Source organism: Enhydra lutris, unplaced genomic scaffold, assembly GCF_002288905.1.
Source record: "Enhydra lutris kenyoni isolate GAN:26980312 unplaced genomic scaffold, ASM228890v2 scaffoldscaffold9, whole genome shotgun sequence".
Classification (NCBI taxonomy): domain Eukaryota; kingdom Metazoa; phylum Chordata; class Mammalia; order Carnivora; family Mustelidae; genus Enhydra; species Enhydra lutris.
Window position 1 is genome coordinate 23,509,449 of NW_019154093.1, and position 12,790 is coordinate 23,522,238.

At 54.4% G+C, this 12,790-nt stretch overlaps 1 protein-coding gene across 6 annotated transcripts in view; it reads right to left on the reverse strand.

The window, feature by feature from the left end:
• Positions 1-2,512: 2,512 nt before the first annotated feature.
• LOC111143599 (single stranded DNA binding protein 3) overlaps positions 2,513-12,790 on the reverse strand; it is a 161,379-nt gene continuing 151,101 nt past the window's right edge. For 3 of the 6 annotated variants that reach the window (XM_022497431.1, XM_022497430.1, XM_022497428.1), the window contains 5 exons: positions 11,983-12,053; positions 4,466-4,544; positions 4,196-4,224; positions 3,954-4,055; positions 2,513-3,195 (listed from right to left, as the gene is read on the reverse strand). In XM_022497431.1, coding sequence (XP_022353139.1) covers positions 3,166-3,195; positions 3,954-4,055; positions 4,196-4,224; positions 4,466-4,544; positions 11,983-12,053 — 311 coding nt within the window. In that variant the 3' untranslated portion in view covers positions 2,513-3,165. The remainder of the gene's footprint in view (positions 3,196-3,953; positions 4,056-4,195; positions 4,225-4,465; positions 4,545-11,982; positions 12,054-12,790) is intronic. The other 3 variants (XM_022497433.1, XM_022497432.1, XM_022497429.1) reach the window with 1 other exon arrangement.

The window sequence follows — 12,790 nt, forward strand, 5'->3', positions numbered from 1 at the left end:
AGTAACAGCACCTGCTGGGTGATTCTGGGGACAAGGAACACTCAGATGTCCCCAGCTTGGAGGAACACCTGGCCTCAGGGGGTTGCTGGGGGGCGCTCGGTATTCTCATCCTGCAAGCAGAGGTGGGGGAGCCGGTGAGGCTAGAGGCAGGATCCCCTTCCAGCTCAGCACCCCACACCATGGCTCCTGCCTGCCTGGAGAGCGCTGGCGGCAGCACGGGGCCCACATGGCAGAGGTTGTGTGCTCAGGGAGCCAAACCCTTCAGAGCTGTGAATGCGGGTCAGGCTGAGTGCCGTATGCCTGGTCATTCAGAGAGGTCTATGTGGGGGATGAGCCTAGAAGCCTTGTTCAAGAGGAGGGAAGGGCGAGATGCGAGCTTCCAGGTCTTCCCGGCTCTTCTATCACCCCCTTCTGGACTCCCCCCCCCCCCACCCCCGCTCAGGGAGGGCTTCCAGGGGCCCTAACCGCCAGCACTGCTGTTAGTGACTGATGCAAGGCGCTGTTCTAAACTGCTCAAACACACCAGCTCATCCTCACAGTGCCCCGGGAGGAAGCTTTACAGATGAGGAAACAGGACACAGGTAGGAACTAACTTGTCCATGGCCACAGGTAGTAGTAGTGGCCAGAACAGCGTCTGGCAGGGTCAGACCTTGTAAAGGTGTACCGAGCCCACATCTGGCCTGGAGCAAGGTCCTGGGGGCACAGAAAGTTCTACTTTCTCAATGTCCAAACCCACACACCCCACTGCTTACCTCGCCCCAGCTCTCCATGTGTGGATGGAGGCTGGGACTGGGGCTTCCCATGTCTGCCAGCCCCACCCAGCTGCCTTCCAGAATGCCAAAGGCTACTCTGAAAGTCCTCCAATAGCTCCCCCTTGCCTTGGAGGTGAAAACAAGACCAAACTGAAAACAGGAAAATCAATGTCCCCGGGGGGGGGGGGGATCCCCAGCCTCTACACGGGGAAGCGTCCACCTGAGTGGGAAAGGCACTGTGGCTGCAGCCTTGGGGACCCCAGTGGCCTGCACGGACTCTGTGGAACAAGGCAGCCCACACCTGTTCTATGCCCTGAAAAACAGCCTCTGGCACACCGGTGTGTGTGTGAGACCCAAAGCTGAAGCCGGAGTTTAGAGCGCCCCCACATACCTGATGGGAGACTGCAGTCTCCCCTCCCAACCCCCCTTCCCCAAAGGCCACTGCGACCCCACACAGCAACTGCAGATTAACATGCCCAGGAAGAGCATAAACACCTTGAACACAAAACAAGATCTTGTTACGCACCAGCCAAAAAAAACCGCGGGCAACCGGCCACCTTGCGTTCTGTAGTCAGAATGATAAACTCCGACCCACATCCCCCACACCCCCCCAAACATGTCAGGAAGGGCTGCGGAAAAAAGATGTCCCTTTAATAAAACGTTATCAACATATATCGTACACAAACTACAATGTATCATAATTTTTTTTTCCTCTCTTAATTCAGAACCAGACTACAAGGTAAGAAAAAACACAGAAACAGCTACAATGTTCCCAATAATCCGCACAAGGTCTTTTTTCAGGCAGATGGTATCTCACATAGTATGATATACATGGATCAGGGAGGGAGGGAGGGAGAACAGACAGCAGCTACAGGGGCGCGGGGAGGAGGGGCTGTAAATGTACAAAGAATTCAGGTGTCTTTAGGGCGAGACACGGGAGGTTTCGATGGGAGCGGTGAGGTGAGGGAGGCCGTGAGTCACCCCTCCTGAGAGGGGACAGGCTCCACTGTCGCATTTGTCGGTTTTTGAAAATAAAAACAGGACCGGAAACAGCACGTCTGTTTGGTTGTTGTCCCCCGCCCCCACAGCTATTCCAAAGTCTTTCCATCCAGTTCCGAGCGTATACAGAGCAATTCTGGTCAATTTCCCGTCTTTGAAAAAGAAGCAAGAATCAAGAGGAAAAAACAAAACAAAAGAAAACCCAAACTCCAGCCCTACAGTGCCCACACACACACGACGAGGATGATGCGAGCCAGGGCCACGGGACAAGAACGCGGGGGTCACAGTTGCCATGTCCCAGGTCATAGCCATCCTGTTGGGGGCGGCCTCCCCCACTGTGCTCTGTCCAGGCCACCACCCAGCTGGCAGGATTCTCGCTGGGAAGACTGGGGTGGGGGCCGAGGACGGGGCCGGAGCGGCACAGAGGCCGGGCAGGGGAAGGTCCAGGAGAGAGAGGAAGCGGTCCTGGGAACACAGTGCATGCCACCGGGTCACAGCGTGTCTCCGCCGCCGCGGAGTCCTGAAAGCGGTCAGGTGGTCAGGCCCCTCGGGCCACATAATGGGGTGGAAGTGGGGGAGGCGGTTCTGGGGTCCCAGGTGTGCAACTGCCGGTGCCACCTTGGCTGGGAGAAACCAAGCAAAACCCAAACAGGTTCCTGACCCTCCCTTGTCCATCCCCATGAACCAAAAACCCCAAGTGGAGAAGGGTGACTTTCTTTTCTCTTTCCAAAAAAGGCCTTTTGAAAGAAACCACCGATTGTAAACTGCCCAGTTTATTATTATTATCATTATTTTTAGATGGCTACAAAGACAGCGTGAGACCTCACACCTAGACTAGCTTTCCTGGTGGAAGGGCTTGGGTACAGACATACAGCAGGGGGTGGTTGGTTTTTTTTTTTTTTTTTCTTTTTTTTTTTAGTTCTTTTTTTTCAAAGAAGAAAGCAAAGAGGTTGACTGGGGTGGGGTGGGGTGGGGGGGCTTGCTAGAAGCTTCCATTTTTAAAAATTTTTTCCCCCAAAAAACCCCCCTTGAAAACAAATTAAAAAATCCCAGTAACGGTAAAACCCCAAACAAACAAACAAACAAAAACAACAAAAAAGTGTCACGTACATAAAAGGTCCTTTTGGGAATGGGCAAGGGGTGGGATTTTTCTGGTCATTGACTTGAAATATATTTTTATTTTGAGTTTTGTCCTTCATGTTTTATGGAATAAAAAGTTCGGCCTTTTTATTGCATGAAACTAAAATTGGGACAGGTTGGGGGACTGGAGGAGGAGAGTGGGGGCTGAGGGGGAGCAGGGAGATGCCCCTCCCCCAGCTCCTGGGTAATGACACCTCACTTCTTCTTGCATAATTTCTGGCATCTTCCCGCCTGCAATGCCGGCTCTCTCAGCGTCTCGGAGAAGAGGAGGGGATCACACGCTCATCGTCATGCTTGGAGAATACTGGAAGGGGAGAAGCAGACAGGGTTGTGAGGCCAGTGTGTGGGAGACTTGGGAACTGGAGAGGGCCCATCTGGGGGTGTGGGGCCCACTGCCCACTCAGGCACTAGCCTGTGCCCCCGCCACAGTGGGAGCTCCAAGGGTCCCCCCCGCCCCTTCCTTTCTCAAGTTCCCCCTTTATCCAGCTGAGGAAGCAGCAGATACTGCCCTCCCCACACAGGGTGCGCCAGGGCTCTGCCAGGGGAGTGGTCTGGGGTTCTCAAAAGCTGCTGGAGCAGGACGCTGTTTCTTCAAATGAGTTGTAAGGAGCAGCTGGCCCCTCTGCATGGAGACCCCCAGAAGTCTCTGGTTGCACGAACCTTCTTCCCCAGGTCAGACAGAAGTGGACCCCAGAGACCATGCTGCCCAGAGCGCCAGAGCCCACGACTTGTGAGTCTCAACCTGGGGCTGTTCCAGCCACATCAGCTTTCTCAGTGTTGCAGGCACTGTTGATGCCTCCAGAAGGACCTGCCAGTGGTCAGGGTGGCAGTGGCTGGGGCCATGCAGCAGGGGTTGGGGGGCAGGGGGGCTCTGCACTTTGTAGAGAAAAATGACTAAGGAGAAAGCCAGTGGCGCGGCTCTTGGGACACCAGCCAGCCAGGCTGGTGTTGGACAGTGCATTCCAGAAGTTGTTAAAGGTACGATCCCTGCCCGCAGGGGTGAGTGGAAGAATCCAGGGGCAAAATGGGAATCGGGGTGTGGGGGGGGAACACAGCACTTACATTGTCATTCTGGAAGGAGTGAAGGAAGTTCCCTCCTAGCTCACCATCGTCTCGAGGGGTGCCTGGAGGATTGCTAATGCCACTTATGTTGTTGGGAGAATTCTGGAGAGAGGAGAGAGGAGAGAGGAGGTAAGCCCCAGCACCCCAGCAACCAGCCCACCTGATGGGGAGATAAGCTTTCTGGGGCCTTGAGGCTGGGGCAGGGTGGATGCTGTCAGCGAGGAAATAGAACACACACTCACTTTTGGAAGTCCGTCTATGTCACCTGACCCTGGAAGGAAGGAAAGTTTGGATTCAGTTTCCTGTTTGCTCTTCCACAGAGAGGCCTCCAGACCACCCCCAGATCCCACACTACTGCGCAGAGAGTCTCCTGTCCTGGCTGGAGCTCCGGGCATCTTCCTACGAGCCCAGCAAAGGCCAGTGTGGGGGACCAGGCCCGGTTGAGCCGAAGATGGACGCTGGCGCAGGGCTGGGCAGGGTAGAGCGTGGCCATGGGGCCGGTGCCTGCTTACCTAACGATCCATTCATGTGGTGTGGCTCCATGCCGCCCATGCCTCCCATCGGGCCGTCAGAGCCTGGACCCATCGGGAACTGGGGGAGAAGCACAGGGTGTGGTGGCTGAGTGGGCCCCAGGCCCTTTGCAGCTCTCTTGCAGGCTCCCACACCCAGCTGCAGAAGAGCAGTGCCCTCAGGGAGCTTCCACTCTGCCAGAGCCCCTCTGTCAGGCACACGGAGGTGTCTGACATGGGCCAGGAGGCTGGAACGGGGCCCTTTCCTTGGCCCCCAGAGCTGTGCGGGCAGAGGTGAGGAACCAAATCCAGGCAGGGAAAGACACTGGGCTGAGGCCACACCATGTCATACTGGGACAATTCTCTAACCAAATGGCATGGACTTACTTGGGCTCTCTATGTCCCTGGGGTGGAGTGTGTGGCTCACCAGTCAGAACCTCACACAGACACACACAGATACACACGCACAAACGGAAGACTGCCTGTGCCCAGCCAGGGGCTGAAAGTACTAATGCTTTTTCTCCCCATTTTACAGATAAGGAAACTAAAGCACAGAGAGAGTAGGAAATGCTCTGCCAGAGGTCCCCGTCCCCCCTCGGAGATGGGAGGCGCAGGCGGCTGTTCCACAAGCCTCTGAGTGCTTCCTCAGAAGTGAAAGAGTTCCATGGGGGTGGTGAGGAGATGGGGTCTACTGAGCAACTGAGGAGGGGAGGAGCCGGGCAGGGGACAGTACAGAGGGAGGCCACCGACGACGTCCCCACACCGAAGTGGTGGCGCAGGCGGGTCACAGGGCAGAGGCGGAGTCAGCTCCAGCCTGGGCCTCAGGCCTGTGCGGGGCTCGCAGACCAGACCAAAGGCTGGAGGTCACATCACATGGTCACGAAGGGAGGGCTGAGCTTTGTCTGGACAGCCAAGGCCCCGTGAGGCACACCGGCCGTCAGGGTGGACAAGGATGGACCATGTGGCATCTGGCCCCGTGCCGGGGGCTAGGGACACAGAGCCGAGTCATGGCTGGGCCTCAGCCTGGAAGGGGAGCCCACAGCTGCAGACACCCAACCACCCCACGGGACAGACGTGCTGAGTTCCAAAGGGAGCTGCAGACAAGGCAGGGCCAAAGCTTCTGGAAGAGGTGCTGCGGAGAGGGCAGAGAAATCAGAACATGCTGCATGGAGGTGGCAGGGGGCCAACATAACTGAGGGACAGGATTTGGCCAGGCAGAGACAGGGCATGGAAGCCATTCTAGGCAGGGGTCCTGGGTGAGTATAAGAGGCAAGTGGCAGCAGGGAGTGCCGGGGCAGAGACCAGTGTGCCCAGACTGGGAGGGAGCGCCTCGGGGCCATCACAGCCACCGGAGTCTGGGCCTCCTTGCCTCCCGCCACCCTGGAGGCTTCCTAGGGCCACATTTCTGACATGTGGCAACAAACTTCACACTTCTTGATCCAAATGAGAGGAAGACAAGGGTTTAGGAAGTCAGCTTAGGTCACAACTCCATTAGACAAAACAGCTCCAAGCATGATAATTCTATGAAGTTTTAGATCATTGTGGTTTTTTTGTGTATTAGTATTTTTTTTTAAATAGGCTCCACGCCCAGCATAGAGTCCAACATGGGGCTTGAACTCATAACCCTGAGATTGAGACCTGAGCCGAGACCAAGTCAGATGCTTAACCCACTGAGCCACCCGGGCGTGCCTCTCCTGTATTCTTTTTAACAGCCTTACTGAGATAGAATTCACATCCCATCCAATTGGCCCATTTCAAGCCCACAATTCAGAGGTTTCTCATATATTCAGAGCTGTACAACCACCGCCAAATCTGTTTTAGAACCTTTCCGTCACCCCATGAAGAAGCCCTGTACCCATCAGCAGTCCCTCCTCAGCCCCCCTCCAACCCCCAGCCCCAGACAATCATTACCTCGTTTCCCGTCTCTATGGATTTGCCTGTTCTGGACGTTTTGTATAAACGAAATCCTGCGTGAGCTTTTGTGGTCGGCTTCCTCCACTCAGCATGTCCTCAAGGTTCACTCATGTTGGGGCATGAATTAGTACCTCACTCCTTCTGGCCAAATCACATTCCACCAGACGGCGAGGCTGCATTTCATCAGTCCCTTCAGTCACCAGACACAGAGGGTGTCCCCACTTTGTAGCTATCACAAGTACCGCTGCTCTCGACACTTGAGTACCGTCACTACGTGGACACACATCATGGTTCTCGTGGGTAGAGACCGACCCCATAGTGGAAGCGCCGGGTCACGTGATGATTCTGTGCAGCCTCTCGAGAACCTGCCAGACGGTTCTCCACAGCGGCCGCATCTTCTTCGGTTCCTGCCAGCGGAGGAGGGCTCTGAGGTGTCCCCGGCCTTGTGGGCGCACAGGGCTAAGCTCACTGTGGTTTCCACTCACATCTCCCTGACAACGAAGTGGGGCATCCTTTTCTGTGCTTACGGGCCACTGGGACGTCTTTGGAGCAACGTCTGTTCCTATCCTTGGCCCATTCTTTAAACCGGGTTGTTTTCTCGTGACTGAGTTTTGTTTGTTTTTTTTTTTAAATATTTTATTTATTTATTTGACAGACCAAGATCACAGGTAGGCAGAGAGAGAGGAAGGGAAGCAGGCTCCCCGCTGAGCAGAGAACCCAATGCGGGGCTCGATCCCAGGACCCTGGGATCACGACCTGAGCCAAAGGCAGAGGCTTTAACCCACTGAGCCACCCAGGCGCCCCTCTCGTGACTGAGTTTTAAGAGTTCTCGGAGTGCACCCAGGCGCCCCTCTCGTGACTGAGTTTTAAGAGTTCTCGGAGTGTTCTGGATTTGAGTCCCACATCAGGTATGTGATTTGTGAACAGAACTCTCTCTACTCTGGTCTGTGTTTTTACCTCCTGGAAGGTGTCCCTTTGAAGTGCAGAAGTTTTCAATCTTGATGAAGTCCCATTCATCCGCTTTTTGCTTTTGTCGCTTGGGCTTCCAGGGTCCTAGGTAAGAAGGCTTTGCTTTCGTCCAGGCCACAGGGATGTCCACCTCTGTTTTCCTAGAAGCGTTCTATCGCTTCGGTGCCGCCGGGCAGACAGAGTCTGCTGCACGGATTCCGGGTATCGGTGTAAACAGCGGTCAGACATCACGCACTTGCCTGGGGACACCCACTGTCCCTGCACCGCTTCTTTATTCTGTTGTTAGTGACTTTGTTACATAAATGCTAGCATCTCAATAAAGCCATATTAAGGCTGGTTAATGGGAGCAGGGAATAGAGGACTAGTTAAATAAACAGTTTCTGTAAGAAAAATGTAACAGTTTTATGTTTCTGTCTTCTAGTACAGTGACTTACTTGAGCTCTTTATTGGATATTTAAATTCTATAGACTATATTACAATGTAGTCCTACAATATACAAATGTAAGTTTTTTTTCCTTGAAGCTAAATGCAATGGACTGATTAAACAGATACTACTTATGTTTGATTTTTAAAAATCACATTTCTTGGGGTATCTGGGTGGCTCAGTCAGTTAAGCGTCTGACTCTTGATTTCAGCTCAGGTTATGATCTCAGGGTCATGGGATCGAGCCCTTAGTCAGGCTTTGCGCTCAGAGGAATGGAGAGTGTGCTGGAGATTCTCTCTCTCTCCCTTTGCCCTTCCTCCACCCACTCCCACACAAGCTCTCTCGAATAAATTTTCTTAAATATTTTTTTTATTCATTTGAGAGAGAGAATGCAAATAAGAGCACTAGCAGGGGGAAGGGTCAGAGGGAGAGGGAGAAGCAGAAACCCAGCTGAGCAGTGAGCCCGACATGGGTCTCAATCCCGGGACCCTGGGACCACGGCCCAAGCTAAAGGCAGACACTTAACCAACTAAGCCACCGAGGTGCCCCAATAAATAATCTTTTAAAAAAATTCATGTTTCTTTCTGTCCTATATTATAAGGGGGATTTTCTTTCATGCCCCACCCCCTTACAAAGATTAGAAAGAAGTTTTGTACGAAGAGGTAGTTAGCATGGTTTCAGGTTAGGTGTCTTGGATAATCCATTCAAGGAAGGTCATTTGTCCAACTTGATGAAGCGAGGATATCCTGTGTGTCCGGATAGGAACACAGGCGGCACATTTCTGGACGGGCCCAGGCCAGGCCGATGAGCTGCTGGGGTGACCCATCTTACTTCTGCAGGTGCAACACGGCAGGCAGTGCCTGCTTTCCCCACTAGTAGCCTCTAGGCCAGGTTTTTTAATTCCTTTAGGTAGTGGCAAATGCAAAAGTCACTGTGAGCTGCCACTCTGCTCTAATCAGGCCCTGCTGTCAGCCCCACACGGTCACCCAGAAATATCCCCTCCACAAATGCGTCTGTGTGTGGAGTGCTTGGGAGGTCGCTGACTTGCACGGATTTGGGGACCTGAGGAGACTCTGCTCCAGCTCTCCTAAGAGGTCCATCATACTCTGTATCTACAAGCTGGTTTAGGGAGACCAGCACTTGCCGGTCAGGTCTCTCTGCATCCCTAAATCCATCAGCTGGGCTGTCCTGTCTCAGACGTCCATCACTTCTAAGCTTCCCAAAGCACCACGATGTCATTCTCACTTAAACCTCTCTCTCTGGGAAAATGGTTTAACACAGAGACGTGAGATATACTTGTTTGTGTGCTCCAAGCTGGATTCCAAGTGAGTTGTTTTTCTTTTTTTAAAAAAGATTTTTATTATTTGAGAGAGCAAGGAGAGAGTGTAGAGGGGAGGGGCAGAAGCGGACTCTCTGCTGATGCAGGACTAGATTCTAGGACCCGGAGATCATGAACTGAGCCGAAGGCCAGACGCTTAACTGAGCCACCCAGGGGTCCCGTAAGTTATAATTTTAATCGAGAAGCTGAGAAAGTGTTATTTAACGTGGCTGCTCTTTACTGGTGACAACTTTTGAGTTCTTGGGCAACCTCATTTCCAAAACACAAGTCCCTATGCTTTGGTCGATGAGGTTTTGACGCAAGCCCCAATGACACCCAATGACTCAGGTGCGGTCTGCTCATCCTCTTCTCGGCTCCTGGGGCCCTCCTGCGACATCACTGAACGGTTCTGGAGCCACAGCATACACATTTCCATCTTCCTGGAATTCCTCTCAACATTCTCTTCTCAGCGCGGTTCCCATTAGAGAAAGACGTCACGGCGGGCTGAGCCTTTGACTCTTCTCTGTGGCCCAGCAGTAATGCCAGCCACCGTGCGGGCTTGTGTCGGGGCCTCCAACTTGACAAAGTCCGAAGTCTCGTTCGCCGTATCTGCACATCTCAAGGAGACTGACAGGTGAGCCAAACCTTCCATGCCCGCTCTCACAGGCAGGCAAGCCATACCCTTTGGCAGCAGTGCCAGGGACAAGGTGTGCGGGACAGTTAACAGGTAAGAAGCTCCTACACCAGATGAAATGGGCCAAATTAACTGCGAGCTGTCTGCCAAATCCGCAGAGAGAAGGGCCAAGCCTAGCTTGCATCTGGACAAGAGGAGAGCCATCTTTGATCTGTTTTCTGTAGTTTCATTAAAATCGTTGCAGAACCCAACATGCCGATGTGAAGCCCCATCCAGCTCTGGAGTCCAAGTACCAAACAGCCAGGGGACAGGTTTTTGTCACCACGACATGAGGCACCACCTGACAGACTGTGGGAAGGTCCCCTGATGGCTGGCGAGAGCCAACAGAATCCGCCTGACTGGAAACTCCCCCTTCTGCTGACACATAGGCGGGGCCTCTGGGCCTGGAAATGGGGCCACCTCGGTCCCCGGGGCCACAGAGGGCTCGGCCTGGCAGCGGTGGTGGACATGTCCGAGGGCTCTGCCCTAACGATTCGGGTGGCCACTCTCCATGACTGCACCGGGGCACCTCTCAGGTCTCGCATGCCAGGGCCTCCCTGCCCCCTTCCTCCTTCTCTTCTGCCCGCCATCCCCATGGCCTTGGCCATGATCCGCACCCCCCGCCGCAGCCGCCGTGTGTCCTTCTGCCCAGTGCCCGCTGTTCTGGGGTGGTCGGGGTCACCATCCTTCTCCTTTCCAGCCTCTCACCTCCGAAACCATGGCCCTGGTACTCACAGCGGGGAAAATGAGGCCTGTACCATCTCGACACAGAGCACAACAGTCATGGACCCGCGGGCGCAGCCCAGGCAGACCCCGTCCAGGCCCCTGTGTGCTTGACCCGCAGCCCCCGGAGGGCCATGGTGCCAACGGTCCACTAGGAGCCGCAGGCCCCCGATGCGGGCGGCGGCAGCAGCGGCAGGATGGTTCCCTGCGCCACTTCCAGCTGACGCAAAGCCCGGCGAGCTCAGGCCCTGGCTCCAGGGTTTGCTGTAAGAGCCCTACTCTCTTCCCCCTAAACTCCCGCCTCCACCGCCAAAACCCTGAAACACTCGGTGTCCCAGGACGTCGAGCTTTTAGTGCGAAAACCTGATGGGTGGTCAGCCTAATAAGAAGCAGGGGTCACAGGGGTGCCGGCTGCCCAGGAGAGGGACAGGGATGGTGGAGCAAGGGTGAAGGAGTGGGGTTCCCAGGCTTCCTGGTCAAAATGATGTTCGGGTTCAGTCCCTCACCGCACCCAGGAGGCCTCCAGAGACGCTCACTTCGGAGGCTGCTAGAGGACTGAACACGTGCAGTGTGCAGCACGGGGCAGCCCCCCGATGGGTGTTTTAGCCCTGTGGGGATTCAGATGTCACATCAGGACCCCAAACCCACAAAACCAAACGAAGCACCTCAACAGGCCAGAATAACTGGGGGGCCCCAAGCCCATCCTCCGGCTCTGCAGTGCAGACCATTCTTTCTGTCCCCCCGCAGTCTCCTTTCCAGACACGCTCCGGGAGCCAAGGCCAGCGTGATTCACCTCCCCCGCCTGGTGCAGAAGGGCTCTGTGCCACGGTGAGTCAGACCAGCCTTCTCCTCAGGGAGCTCCCAGCTGGGAGACGGAGACAGGCCACAGCTGCAGAGTCAAAGGGCCACTGGGCACAGGACAGAGGACATGGAGGGGGTGGGTGAGCAGCAATCAGACAAAGTGGAATTTGAGCTGCGACATCGCTGAGGGTTGGGACCTGGTGAAGCCCAGAGGGAGGGAGTGGCTTCTCAGCCAGGCAATGACAGGAGGAGAGGCCTAGAAGCCGCAAGGTGCAAGGGTCATGGGGCTCCCAAAGGGGCTGGAGGCACAGGGCAGGCGGGTCAGCTGATGGGCTCCAGACCCGGGAGGGTGACAGACTGCCCAGGGCGGCCCAGCCCATCAGCAGGGCAGGGTGGGACCCAGGACCACCCAGAGCTTTTCCTCATGGACACCCTACCAGGAGTGGCAGGCACCCCCACAGTGAGGCCGGGCACCCAACTCTGACTGGACGGGAGGGTATCACGCCATCCCCAGTCTCTCCCAGCTACGAAATGGGAACCGAGTTCCCCAAGAGTTAATCAGTTTTCTGACGGTTTATTTTATTCATCTTTGGTAACAAATGGCTGAAATCAATTAAACTTGCTTTCCCCTCAGCTGATGAAGTTAATTATGATTTGTTATGGTATCTGATATGTAAATTATTAGAAAGCGGACTTACGTTGGACCGGCTGCCTCCAGGCGGCACTGGATTAATCATTGTGTAGATGTTGTCACTGGAATTTGTTGAATCTGTAGAACAGTGGAAACCCACAAGTCGCGGTGATTAATTCATTTCTTAATTAAAACAAACTCGTGGCACTTGAACTCATTCTTTTGTATTTTATCACCTAAAATCTCCTCTAAGTACCACCATTTTCTGGCTAATTTGTATTTAATGAAGATTCACAAAGTTTTTAATCACAGAAAATTCAACTGTGAAAACCACTCAACCCTGAAACGAAGAATTCCAGGATGCCTGTCTGGACAGCAGCGTGAATGTGGCAAAGGCGGGGCGGCAGGTCTGCATTCTCATCTCCCCACCCCAAACCCAATCTGGTCCCCAGACACTGCTGGGGACCACACGGGGACAGCCACCTGCGCTCTCCTCCCAATCCCGCCCAGCAGCTTTAATCAAATCGGGGAGAGAAACGCCACAAATTACCCAGGGGCCACCTTGCCACGCTGATGGGGCAGGAGGGAGAGGCAAGGATGGGGCTGGAGACGCATCACCATATGGAGTGGTTTAATGTGACCCAGTCTGAATGTAGGTCACGCAGCTCATCAAAATGCAGCAGCAGAAAAAGGGAGCAGGAGTGGGAGCCAGAACATCACAGCCGCCAGCTCCGCCACTGCAGCCGAACGGCTCCCCTGCTACTGGGGGCCGAGGAGTCTGGGGACAGAGGGACCCCTCCATCTCCCCCAATTAAGTGGCAAAGTCTCCTTAGAAAATCAGCTAACACGTTTCTATCAGGAACAGGCCCCCCATT